General features: G+C 50.5%; 1 protein-coding gene across 2 annotated transcripts in view; it reads left to right on the forward strand.

The window, feature by feature from the left end:
* The window catches only part of ACER3 (alkaline ceramidase 3), a 57731-nt gene extending 45336 nt beyond the window's left edge, over positions 1–12395 (forward strand). Inside the window, exons 10-12 of one of the 2 annotated variants that reach the window (XM_077341251.1) lie at positions 2013–2058; positions 2961–7245; positions 7339–12395. In XM_077341251.1, the coding sequence (XP_077197366.1) occupies positions 2013–2058; positions 2961–3014 (100 nt within the window). In that variant the 3' untranslated portion in view covers positions 3015–7245; positions 7339–12395. The remainder of the gene's footprint in view (positions 1–2012; positions 2059–2960; positions 7246–7338) is intronic. The other variant, XM_077341252.1, reaches the window with a different exon arrangement.
* The last annotated feature ends 359 nt before the right edge of the window (positions 12396–12754 follow it).

Here is a 12754-nt window from a genome sequence, read left to right on the forward strand (position 1 = left end):
ATTTGACTACTCCTGGTTTAGACTGTCGAGAAACCCGTGAAACATTCTTCAGGCGTCGAGAAGCCCCGGAAGTGATGCCGGCAGGCCACACCTCCCTGCCACGCCCCAGGAAGTGACATGTTACCAGAAGCGACATTTCCCAGAGCATTAGTACCAATGCTTATAGAATGCCCTCCCAGCCTGAGAAAGCATCGCCTGCAACTCTTGCTATCAGATTCAAATAATTTTTTAACTAGCAAAACAGCAAAATTGGCGGGCCTAGCTTTAAGAGCTAGGAATGTATAGCCATTATAACTCTGCTGATAGGTCTACAGAATTTCTTATGTTTTTTGGTTAGTAGCTTTTATGGCACGTCTCTTAATCTTGTTTTTTTGTTTTGCATGTTAACAGTTTTAATAGTTTTGTTGCTTTCATGTCTGCATTTTGTTTTTGTAAAATAGTCAGTGGTATGTAATGCTTTTTAAATGGTTGAGAAGTTTTTAAGTTTTACTGCTGATGCATTTTTAAGCTTTTCATGTATTACCTTCCCTTTTTATAAACTGCATCTGAAATTTTGGTCTAAATCTGGGGTAGTCAACCTGTGGTCCTCCAGATGTCCATGGACTACAATTCCCATGAACCCCTGCCAGCAAACATCTGGAGGACCACAGGTTGATTAGCCCTGGTCTAAATGACCGTAAAATAAAGATTGATTGATTGACATTTCCCAGACATTCCCGACAGATGTGACATCATGCTCCATTGTCCCCCAACAGCAAAACAGGCCAGTGGTCTACACCGGTGGTCCCCAACCACCAGGCTGCGGCCGGGTGCCCTGGCACCGGGCCGCGGCTCCCTCCCCCCCCCCCCCCCCCGCAGTAAGAAACTTCCCAGGCCGCAAGCTTGCAGCCCACCAAGCTTCTTATTGTGGGGGGGAGAGGGAAGCAGGGCCGCGCCAGCGCAATGTGCATGCGTGCCCAAAAACGCATATGCGTGGCACTTCCGCGCATGCGTGAATGTGCCGCGCATGCTCATTTTTGGCCGCACATGGTGCACGCGCGGCCGGGCAATCGCCCTCCCTGCTGCCCCCGGTCCCCAGGCTGAAAAAGGTTGGGGACCACTGGTCTACACTGCTCGGCCGGGAACAGGTCCAGGGCTGGCATCTTTCGTTTCGTTGCCCCCAGCCACTTCCCAAAGTAGTAAAGTTTAAATGAAAGTACTTACCTCTCTGGATTCCAGTCGCTCCCATGTATGGCAAGCCTCAGCCAGCAAGGATTTTTATGACCAAACCTTTCCCCCTTTTGTCTAGGCCCATCATTGGCCATTTTGGGGGGAGGGGAGGGGAGGTAGGTTGACATGACTATACATGGTCATATCACCCAATACATTTTTGAAAATTAATTTACTCCCACCCAATTGGAGGAACCTTTCTGGGGCTGTTGAGAAACCTGTGTTGGGAAAACCTGATCTAGAACTCACTTTGTCTTTTTGGCGGTCCATAGTTGTCCATAATACTCTTCTCCCAACACTTCTCCCAACACTACATTCCAAAAGGAATCAGCTTTCTCCTTCTCCTCCTTCTCCTCCTCCTCCTCCTCCTCCTCCTCCTCCTCCTCCTCCTCCTCCTCCTCCTTCTCCTTTTCCTTCTCCTTCTCCTTCTTCTACTCTTTCTCCTTCTCCTCCTCCTCCTCCTCTTCCTCTTTCTTTCTCTTCCTCCCCCTCCTCCTTCTACTACTGCTGCTGGCCCTGGGCTCATTAAAACATTCACAATCAAGATTTAAGGATCCTACAAATAAAACTCCCATCGTAAACCCCACCCTACCCACCCCAACCATGTTCCATCGGGCCTACAGATAAGGACAAATGTCCAGCCAAGAAGGGGGCTGACATCACTTCCGGGGCTCCCCGAAGCCTGAAAAATTACTTCCAGAGAGCAGCCACGAGTTTGAGCCCCTTGTCTAGTCTCAGTGGATTTTGACCTAAGCAATTCTACCCAAGTGATGAAACTTTTCCTCCCTCCCCTTCCATTCTAGCTTGTACTCAAGGACGCTTTACCTGAAGTACCGGCCAAAGGTGAAGGTAAGCTATCTAAAATGCTTTTAGAACATGATGCCTGTGGCTGCCGCCATCTTTCCTAGGGCTCATAAATTGGGTTTTTTTAAATAAGAGTTCCAGGTGTGGCAGTGGCCCAGCAGGCCGTTATGAGTGCCCACTGGATAACCAGTTGGTTGAGGAGATTATTTTAGCACTAGGGGCCAAGTCTGTTGCATTCAGGAATACAGTGGGCACAAGATTGAGGCGGGGCGGGGTGGAAGAACTCTGCAGACGGCCTCTCTCTCTGCCCAGGGCTTCGAAAGGCTGCAGGCAGCTGTTAGGGAACTCACCAGCAGGAGGAGCTCCCATGTGGTGGGGATCTGCAGCCTCCGAGCCTCAAAGGGAAGTGGAAGGAGGAAGGAGTGGCCAGGGGTGATCAGACGGAAGGCGATTGGCTGGCTGCTGGACAGACAGGCAAGCCGGTTGGAGGAGGAGGCACTCAGGGGCGGGACAGCCGCCCTGAGTGGGTGTTAAGCGCTGAGTGGCACTTAAGCAATGAGACCAGCTCCTCCTCCAAGGCCTTACCAGAAATATATTATGTGGAACAGATTTCAGTTTTTATTATCTCCTGCTCTTCTGTCCTGGTGTATTTTTAAAAAACGATCCCTATTCTTTCCTGCACTTGAGCTTCCTCCTCGTGTGGCAACCATTTTGTGGTGCTGCCTACCCACCTGGGCTAATCCTAAAAGGTCAGGGAACCCCCCCAATCCCCCCATCCCACTCTAGTAACCCCGTAATGGCAGAGAGCTATATAAAACTAAAATCAGGATCAGATCAGTAGGGGAGGATCGGGGAATGTAATTTGTGGTCTGTTCCAGAAATCCAATTAATATTTCCTCCCCTTCTCTCTCTCTCCTCCCCCCCTTCCCCCTTCTCCGTATCTGCAGTTTCTCTTTGGGATCTGGCCCGTTCTTTTAGTGGAGTCACCCAAGAAGCAGTGACCTAGACCTCTCCATTTCGGCCCGGAGACGCTCGGCCTCAGACGAACCGGGAAGCCGCGCACCGTGTTCGACAGACACGTCCTCTTGGCGCTGCCGGGAAACCTTTCTCCTCCCCCTACCCCTCTCTGTTCCGGGAACAACAGAGAATTCCGCAGAGCCAAGAGCCCAAAAGTCAAAGAAGCCACGACGGGTTGAGGGTCTTTCCGCAAGGCACGGATAAACAGAATCAGGGGGCAGCGTCTTTATTGTCTTTCTGCGGCTGGAGAAGCCGGGCTAGTACGTCCCGCTGGTCTCGGCCGATCGGACCCCCTTGCTTCGGGAAGCGGGTTGCTGAGATTCTCAAGGGCTGGCTGCTTGAAACGAACGTTTGTCACCGAATCATGAAAGGCAATGGAGTTCGGCCAGCGCCGGCCATCCATCCTTGGTTTCTAAAAGGGACTTGGGTTTCCCAAGGGGCGTTCCGTCTGTCTGTTAAGTCCACCTCCCTGGTCTTTGTGGCGTCGGCCTTTGTTCTGCGACGTGCCCAAAGCCAGCGTCCAGCGGTCACCGCGTCGGTCCGCAGTAGAACCGCTCGATCCGAGTCCAGGAGAACCCGAGAGGCCGACAGAATTTGCTTTCTCTCTTTTTCAAATCTTTTACGTGACGAAGCAGCTTATTAGCCGCCTGCCGTTGGATGGGACAAGGGTCCGTTAAAGATTGTTCGCGCAGTCCTTCCGTCGTTCCGTGCGGGGGCACTTGTCTTCCGCTGAGCCGTCTGGACCGCCGTTGGCCGTCGTCTTCAGTTTTTGGCCCTTTCTCCGCGATTCCCCGGCTTGCGACGTCTTGCCGGGCGGCCACGACTGCAGCAGCTGAGATAGATCTGAAGTTGGCATTTCCCAGTTCTCTAGGGACTGCAGATGATCATCGCGTTCGTACCAGATCTCAGGTCCCCTTCATTGCGATATGGAACTCATTCAAATAGCCCAGGACAGGAGTGGCCAAACGGTGGCTCTCCAGATGTCCATGGACTTCAATTCCCATGAGCCCCTGGGGCTCATGGGAATTGGAGTCCATGGACATCTGGAGAGTCACCGTTTGGTCAGCCCTGTCCTAGGATTTCCTAATTCGATGGTTTTCAAGGTGATCCGGTTGGCTTTCCTAGGGGCACAAAAGAGCCCGTTGGTTTGGGCTGGCATTTCTTCAGTTGAGACGGACAGGATTTTCAGAGTGTCAGCTTCTGAGCATTAAAAACGCTGATGTCCAGCAAAGGGAGCTTTGAATTTTGAAAGCTCATAACCCCCAAAAGCTCTAGTACTGCTGGACCCAAATCTAGACGCTTGAAACCAATTTCTTCAGTGACATGGCCCAGGGATCTAAGGGGCAGACTTGCTTGTCAGCTAACTAGAGCGTGGGTCTTGTTTTCCATTCAGAACATTCTCTGGCACTCAGAACTCCTCTTGAGTAGAACAGGTCCTCGTAATGTCCCTTAAAAACATATTTGGACTGTCTTTGGTTTCACAGTGTAGCTGTGTTGGCTTGCATTAGATGAACTGTATTTGAATCCGGTGGCAGCTTAGACCCCAAAAAGATTTTCGGAATTCGAGCTTTCTCGGGTCAACGCTCAGATCGAGTCTCGTCTGCCAGAGGGAACGCTGACTCTCGAAAACTCGTTGCCCAAAATCTTGTTGCCACCAGGGTCAAAGCTGGTCTAAGAGAATCTTGAAACCCAAGGCACTGAAGGGCTTCTTGTTCCATAAGAACAGGGTTTCCCTGCCGTGTCGGAATTAATCTGGTCCAGCACTCCGATTCCCAAGCTGGCTGAACCGATTCGGCGTGCCCCAGCAGTGGCATCAGAAAGGTCACTGATGATCAGATCTACAGCACCTCTAAGCGTGGAAATTTTGCTTCGCCATTGCTGCTAAGAGCCGGTGATAAATCTCCCCTCCGTGGAATTTGTCCAATCCCCCCGGAAGCTTCCCCAGTTAAAAAGCAACCATGTGAATCGAGAATTTGGCCCCCCACAACCGCCGGTTCGATACCCGACCTAATTTTTTCAAGCTGTAATGGATTTTAAGGTCATCATTCGCATCCCTCTGTTTTGTGTTTTTGTACGAGTCGGAAAAGGACGAAATTCTCTCTCGCTTTGCCCTCTCTGGCTTCCACAGCAATAAACAGGGTCAAAAGGGGATCGAGCAGATCCATGGAGAAGAGGTCTGTCAGGGACTGAGGGGAACCTCCACGTTCAGAGACTGAATCCCAGGGCTGGGAGGCAACACCAGGGGAAGGCCTCGGCCTCTACGCCCTGGTGCTGACCCTCCAGAGGAACTGGTTTGCCCTGTGTGACACAGGATCCTGGGCAGATGGACCCTCCCTAATTTAGCTTCCCCGACCTTTCTCAGGTCAGGGACCGCCTCCGGAGTGAGGGAAGAGCCGACGGCCCGGGTGCTGCAAAAACACGCACACGCAATTGCCGCGCATGCGTGTTTTCGCCACCAGGTGGCGCTAACGCGCATGCACGGCAACTGCGTGTACGCGTTTTCGCCGCTAGGGGGCTCTAACACGCATGGGCATTTGCGTCACCGCCATGCTGGCAGCTGCACCTTCCTCTTCTCTTCCTTCTTGCTGCTGGCGGGGGAAGGCAGGCGTGGCTGCCGGCGGCCCGGTACCGTGGCCTTTGCGGCCCGCCACCGGGCTGCGGACCGGGGGTTGATGACCCCTGCCCTAATTGACCCAGCAGGGCTCTTCTGTGATTCTTATGTTCTTATCTCACTTTCTAACTTAGGTTGCACGAGTGAGTCATCAGTCCCTGCCCACCAAGTCAAGGGCTCTTGCGTCTCTTTCACCCTGCGCTCAGTGTGAAATCTGGCTAATCTTTGGTATACAGAGGCGAGGTTAGCTCAATCGCAGAAGAGCTGTTGTTTTATCCCATTTTCCAGCACCCCGAAGGGGTCCCAAAGCCACTTACAAACCTCTTCCCCTTACTCTCCCCATGACAGAGGTTGGTGGGGTCGAGAGAGCTCTGAGAGAACTGTGAGAACTACTCCAGGAGAACTGTGACTAGCCCGAGGTCGCCCAGCTGATTGCATGTGGCAGAATGGGGAATCAAACCCGTTTCTCCCCCCGTTTTTAAACACTATACCAATCTGGCTCTCGGGTTTTAAATTGGATTTTAAGAAAAAGGTCACAGAACTTCGCAGGATGGACTTAGCCAGAGGGCATCCCGTGATTCGGCTCGCAGAGGCGGCCTCAGTGCAGGGGCCAGCCGTTGAGCAAGGCAAGGGTCAAGCAGTTCGGTTTAGTCCCGTGCTCTCCTCGAGACGGATGACTTTCCTCCAGACCCTTTTGTGTCCTCGAGACCTCTTGCAACATGGAGAATGATTCATTTGCATATATTTAGACCTCTCGTCACTTTGGAAGGCCTGCGTCCTGGGCAGCCTTTGAGCCCGGAAGGCCTGCACTGCCTTCAAAGCGTGAGGTGCTGGAAGGGCGGAGACGTGCACCCTTGCATGCACCCTGTCTGTAATGCTCATGTGCCAGGCCTTAGTCGATTTCTCTTGTCTTGCTTTTTATTTTTCCCATCTTCATAGAGACAGTCTCCTCCCGGCGTCTCTGCAGTCTTATCGATTTGGCCACCCTGATAGTGACTCTGAACAAGACGTCCGGAATTTTCCACTCGCATTCTTTGTCCAAGCAGTGTCCGTCCGTGGTTTCTTAGAATACCTTCATGGGGAGACGCGTCGGCATCTGCTTGGGAAACCGTCTGCAGTCCTGAAGCACGGCCACATTCTTTCCCTGGGCCAGCCAGGTCAGGCGCACCTTGCAAGCTCATAACCTCCCGTGAATTGCCGTCAAACTCCTCGGTCACACCTGCCTTCCGCCGTGCGTACTTCCGTCGCTGAGACGCTGCCAAGGCCTCAGAACGGGTTGTGCAGAGGAAGAACGCTTCCACGCTGGACTGGCTCACTCAGAGGTTGTTGACTCCACTGCCACATATTCTGAACATCAGAAGAGTGATCCTTACAGGGAGAAAGGTGGGGAGCAATCCGACAACCCCCCCATCCTCCGGATATTCTGGCATCCTTTGTGCCGTACGACCTTTGGGCTTCCAGAGTCTTGGTCATTTGGCTTGGAAGCTTGCGTCCTTTGGGTCAGTAGGCTCCCAGCTGCTTACACGAAGCAGGATTTTCCCTAGTTCTGGAGCGTCTTGTCAAAAGTTGTGCTCTCAAAAATGTGGCAGTCCTCTAAGGCAGGGGTAGTCAACCTGTGGTCCTCCAGATGTCCATGGACTACAATTCCCATCAGCCCCTGCCAGAATTGTAGTCCATGGACATCTGGAGGACCACAGGTTGACTACCCCTGCTCTGAGGTGCTGCAGGATTGGAATATTGGACATCTAAAGGAGAATCTTCCATTTGGAACTGATCCCCTCACCTCGATATTTGGCCGCTGTAGACTCGGCTGCTGAGGAAAGATTCAGTTCTAAGCAGATGTAATACCCACCAGATGTAATACCCAGTGCAATCTCTGTTCGGGTGTCATCTGTTCCACTTAATATTTTTTATAAGGCCTTGGAGGAGGAGCATGTCTCATGGCTTAAGTGCCACTCAGCACTTAATACCCACTCAGGGCGGTTGTCCCGCCCCTCCGTGTCTCTTCCTCCAACCGGCTTGCCTGTCTGTCCAGCGGCCAGCCAATCGCCTTCCATCCCCCAACCCTGACCACCCCCTCCTCTTTCCATTTCCCTCTGAGGCTTGGAGGTTGCAGATCCCTGCTGTGTGAGAGCTGCCCCTGCCGGTGAGTTCTCTAAAAGCTGCCTGTAGCCTTTCCAGGTCCAGGCGGGGAGGGGGGGGAGAGGCCGTTGGCATCCCCCCCCCAATCTAGCCCATTGTATTCCTGAATGCAACGGGCTTTGTCCCTAGTTTGGGAATATCGTGCAGGAAAGTCTGGATTTTTTGCCAAGAGGAATGCAGTTTCCTACAGATCATTGATTCAGCTTGGGATTCCCGGCAAACGATCACTGCGGTGTCACTCTGTTGCCAGAAGACTTCTGAAATATGTTGCCGCGTAGCAATGCCCTTTGCTCTTCATATTCAGATTGTTTCATTTCACATTATTTCTAAAATTGCCATAACGACAGGAAAAGGATGCACTTCCGCATGCAGCCGGGCGACCTTGGGCTAGTCACAGTTCTCTTAGCCCAGGAAGGGCGGACTAAAAAAAATTAAAATTATTAGTATTATAATACTATTATTAGAGCTGTTCTCACAGAGCAGTTCTCTTAGAGCTTTCTCAGCCCTATCTACCTCTCAGGTTGTTGTTCTTTCCCCCCCCCCTTCCTCCTTTTCTTCCTGTGCTGTCATTTTTAGAAATTCTGAATAGCTTTGTGTCCGAAATTACGGGACACTCACTTTTGAAGCTCTTGGTGAAATCCAGGTTTTCTTCAGCTGTAGCTGAAAGTGCATTTTCTACTTGTCGAAAACAAGTAGATTCTGAAAAAAAAGCTACCCATTTTCTGAGATTCCTGATTAGCCATAGTTTTCCAGTTCTCTGGGTCATAATCATGCATCTGTAACAGCTGAGATTCAGAAGAGAAGCCCAATCAGTCTGATATGCAAAAACCAGTTGTGTTGCACCTTGAAAAGTTCATGGTAACAAAAGATTTTGTGGGCTGCAGAATGCATGTTTAGATGCAAGACGGCTTTTTGCCTTCAGTAAATGCTGCCCTGAATTTCAGCTTGGGTTGACTTTCTTTGACCCTGCCCAGAATGTGGTGGTCCTTAACCACCTTAACCATTTGAGCCTTCAAAACGTAGAGATCAAGAACACCCTGGTGGAAACCGTCGTCTTTCTCTGAACCATTTCCTGCGTTCTGCGGGGGGTTGGACTAGATGACCCCAGAGGACCCATCTAGCTCTATGATTCTTTGATCAGCACGATGTTCTCTTTGCACAACCAGGGAGATCCTCGTACTTCAGAAACACCATGCAGCCCTTTTCCTGAGAACTAAGAACCTAGGACCATGCTCTTATGTTCATTTCCATTTAAAAACAAGTCAGAGAACAAGAAGTGCATTCAGAATTTAGCGGCCAGAGTGATGGCCCTCAAGATTTCTGGTTTCTCCCACATCATGCCTCTTCTTGGCAGCAAACAGCTCAAAAGCTGCCTGCCCGTAAGCTCACAATTGTCTTACTCTGGCTTGCAGCAGGAAAAGTCTCTCCTAACACCAGCCGTTTCAGGTCCTTTGAGTTAGAGATGCCAGGATTTTGAACCGGGGACCTGGTGTAGATACATGATTTCCCCCTACAACTTCCCCTCTCCTTGCCTTTTCTTTGGCTCCATAGCCCCAGATCTAGAAATGTAAGAGGTACGTCCATCAATTGTTTGCTTGGAGCCGCATGGCCCTTAAGTGGTAGAATTTCCTTTGCGGCATTCGTCGAAATTTGTTTTTTCTTGGCCACAAGGAAGGTGTTCTATGCTTCTTTTGAGACATTCATTCTTTGGATCCGTAGCCCCACATCTAGAAGTACCACCATCAACTGGTTGCTTGGAGATTATCTCTGTTACGGGACTCTTAAGAGGCGGCTTTTCTTCTGAGACATTCGTTGAAATTTGCTTTTTCCTGGATAAAAGAAGGATGTGTCTTGTCCGTGCAGAGATGTCAGTACGTTACAGTTCTCCCCCATGACTAACTAAATTCTGCGACCTGTTCTTTTGTTCTGCGAGCCTCTTTAAAATATATAGAATTATTGAAAATGTTTAAACAGTAAGAGAAAAGTTCAGGGGGGGAGGATGGTTAAGAAGGGAAAAAACTAAAGGTAAAGCAGTAAGATCTCAGTTAAATTTTCGGGCGTCTCGGTGACAAGAATACAGTTAACAATGTTCTGCGATTCTGCTCACGTGTTCTTTATAAACCTTGTCCCGCCTCTAGTCAAGAGGAGAAGCACAGAGAGTTCTGTGAAGCACTGAAGGCTTTCCCCTTTCTTTTGGACTTTTCACATGACTCCTACCCTGCCTTGGCTGATCCCTACCTGCATTCCCTTCTGAACCTGCCATCATCACACAGCCCATAAGGACTGGCAACTTGTTGTATTTTATATTGTCTTTTAATGCAGTATTCAGATATAAAGAGAGTTGGATTTCTGCACGCTTGTGCCAACTCCCACACTTGTGCGAAACCAGCCCCTCCGAACATAAATGCTATTTCCGTGTTGTACATTTGAGGGTTAGTTTTTAGGCTTGAGTAGTGCCTAGGAGCGGCATAGCCCGGAAATTTTCTGTAGCTGCTTTCTCATCCACCCGGACGTGTCTCCCTTGGTTTATTGCTTCCGAGGGGGAGGTGGGAAAGCTACACTCTAGCCAGATGAAGAAAACTCCCGTAAAGGGAAGGAAGATAAAATTTCACGTAGACGTGAGTAGCCTTTGAACTATGCCAAACGGGAATATCACTGCCAAAATTAACGCGCTGCCGCCACCTTCCTTCCTGCAATCCTGGTGCGGGAATCTTGAAAACATACAGATTCCGTTTTCCCAAGCGGGGGGGCCAAACCCTTAACTGCCTGACCCTATCAAGAAATGCTTGGAAGTGGTGCTGAGGCCCAGGTGAAGCATAGGAGGATGGATCCTGAAGTCTACTAAGGCGAGTTTTCATATCCGTTATTGTTGCTGCTGTTATTGAACTTCCTGTTAGTTGTCTCGTTCCAGGAGCTCCGCATGGGCTTGTATAGAAAATCTGCTCTACCTAATAATCTGTGATGTCTAGAGCCCCCTCTCCATGTGCAGGCAGGGATAATCGATAGATTTTTGCCTTACCCTGCAAATGATTGAAATAGTAGTACGGGCAGGTAACTGTTGTCTGCAGAGCTGTATTAACTGTATGGTCGAGTGGGAGACATTCTGAAGGTTTAGGGTTGGGCGCTTCAGTGTCCAAAGCGTCCGTTCGTGCCTGAAGCAGCTAGCACCGTGTTGCAGGGTGGCAGGGGAGGTCCCAGCGCACCGCCCCTCCCCACCCACACCGTGGAGCTGTCTGCTTTGGGTGCGAACGGCCGCTTCGGACACCAAAGTGCCCAACCCTACTTTGTACCTAGTGACACACCGACAAAAGTCTGCGGATTTTACATGGCAGGTTTGTCCTTCTTCCTCCGCCTGCTCAGCTTTTTGGCATTTTTGTCCACGGAGGGAGGGCAGCAGATCCTCAGGAGCCATATAGGAGAAAAGGGGGGGGGGTTGTGCTTGGTATGGAAGTGGGGTTCAGGAGAAATCATGACCCCTCCTCCTTCAAATGGACCTGCAGTTCCACCAGAGAAACTCCATGATTGGGCACCCATCAGTATCTTCCAAGGGTAACTTTTCCTTAAGAACCCTTAGTCCAAAACAACTTAGCGTCTCCCAATTTTTGGCCGTGGCCCTGCAAGTCCGCAAATGCTACTTGTCGCTTGGTAAACCACAATGAGTGCACAGCGGATGGCTTGATGCAAGACTGTCTATCTTTAGAAATCGAATGTTGAACAGTATTATAAAATCGGGGCCTTCCTCTTTCGGGTCGTAAGCAGAATAATCCTGTAAACGAGACAGGGCTATGTTGCCGGGCTCCTTATCTGACAATTCCTGATTTATGCTGCGAGAAAAAACGACCTACCCGGAAGACAGCACTGCTTGTAGCAAAATGGATCTGTGGACATCCTGCCCCCAGTCATTGTGGCTTACAAAATTCCAGTGGAAACACTGCCCCGTATTCCGATAGGGATAGAATCATCCAAGCGTTTTGCCAGGTTTCCGGTTTCCTGGGGATTCTTCGGCAGCTCGCTCGGCTTTTTGGCAGCACTTGGTGTGCAGAGCTCCCGGCAATTTGCACTTTGGTCCCCGAACCTCCATTTCGGCTTCCCCAAATCTTCCTTGTCCCAAATCCATCTCTCTGATTTAAGTTCTGCTGGGTTGTGCCGGCAGCTTAGCTACCAGCCTCGCTCACCCAAAGCAGGTTGGCACAATCCTCTGTAGAAGGTCTTTTAAAAAGGGGGTCGCTTTCTGTCTGCCAAACGAATGTGGATTTCTCGGCCTCGTTGTATGCACTGATTTTCCCCCCCTTAAGTGTGGTTTACTGTCTCCGGTGTACACCGACCCAGCTGGACGCTAGAGGCATGGACGAACGTCTCTAAAGTGACCAGACCTCGTTCTAACGCCTTTTGATTTGGTATCAACCTTTTAGAATGTTTTTTCCTCTCACGGTTGAGGCCGTGAGCCACGAAATAAGAGCGGCCTGTGTATCAAAAACAGTATGCTAAAGAAGGCGGAAGCATTTCGGTGTATTGAACTCTTTCTATATGGCCCGCTGTCAATTAGTAAGCTTCTAATATATAGATATATCTTGGGGGGGGGTTTGCAATAAAGTGGCTTTTTTGAGATTGATTTGCAACCCGGTGGCTTTTTTGAGATGAATTCCAAAGAATTGTCGGCTAAACACCCGGAAGAAGTTCTTGAAAGTTAGAGCGGTTCCTCGGGGGAACAGGCTTCCATGGGCTAGGTCCAGGGTAGTCAAACTGTGGCCCTCCAGATGTCCATGAACTACAATTCCCAGGAGCCCCCTGCCAGCGAATGCTGGCAGGGGGCTCCTGGGAATTGTAGTCCATGGACATCTGGAGGGCCGCAGTTTGACTACCCCTGGGCTAGGATATCATCAATATGCAAATGACACCCAGCTCTGTCTCCTCATGGACGGCCACCCGGACTCCCCACCCCACTCCGGGTACATTTGCCAGATGTTTGGA

The sequence above is a fragment of the Paroedura picta genome, chromosome 6, assembly GCF_049243985.1.
Source record: "Paroedura picta isolate Pp20150507F chromosome 6, Ppicta_v3.0, whole genome shotgun sequence".
Lineage (NCBI taxonomy): Eukaryota > Metazoa > Chordata > Lepidosauria > Squamata > Gekkonidae > Paroedura > Paroedura picta.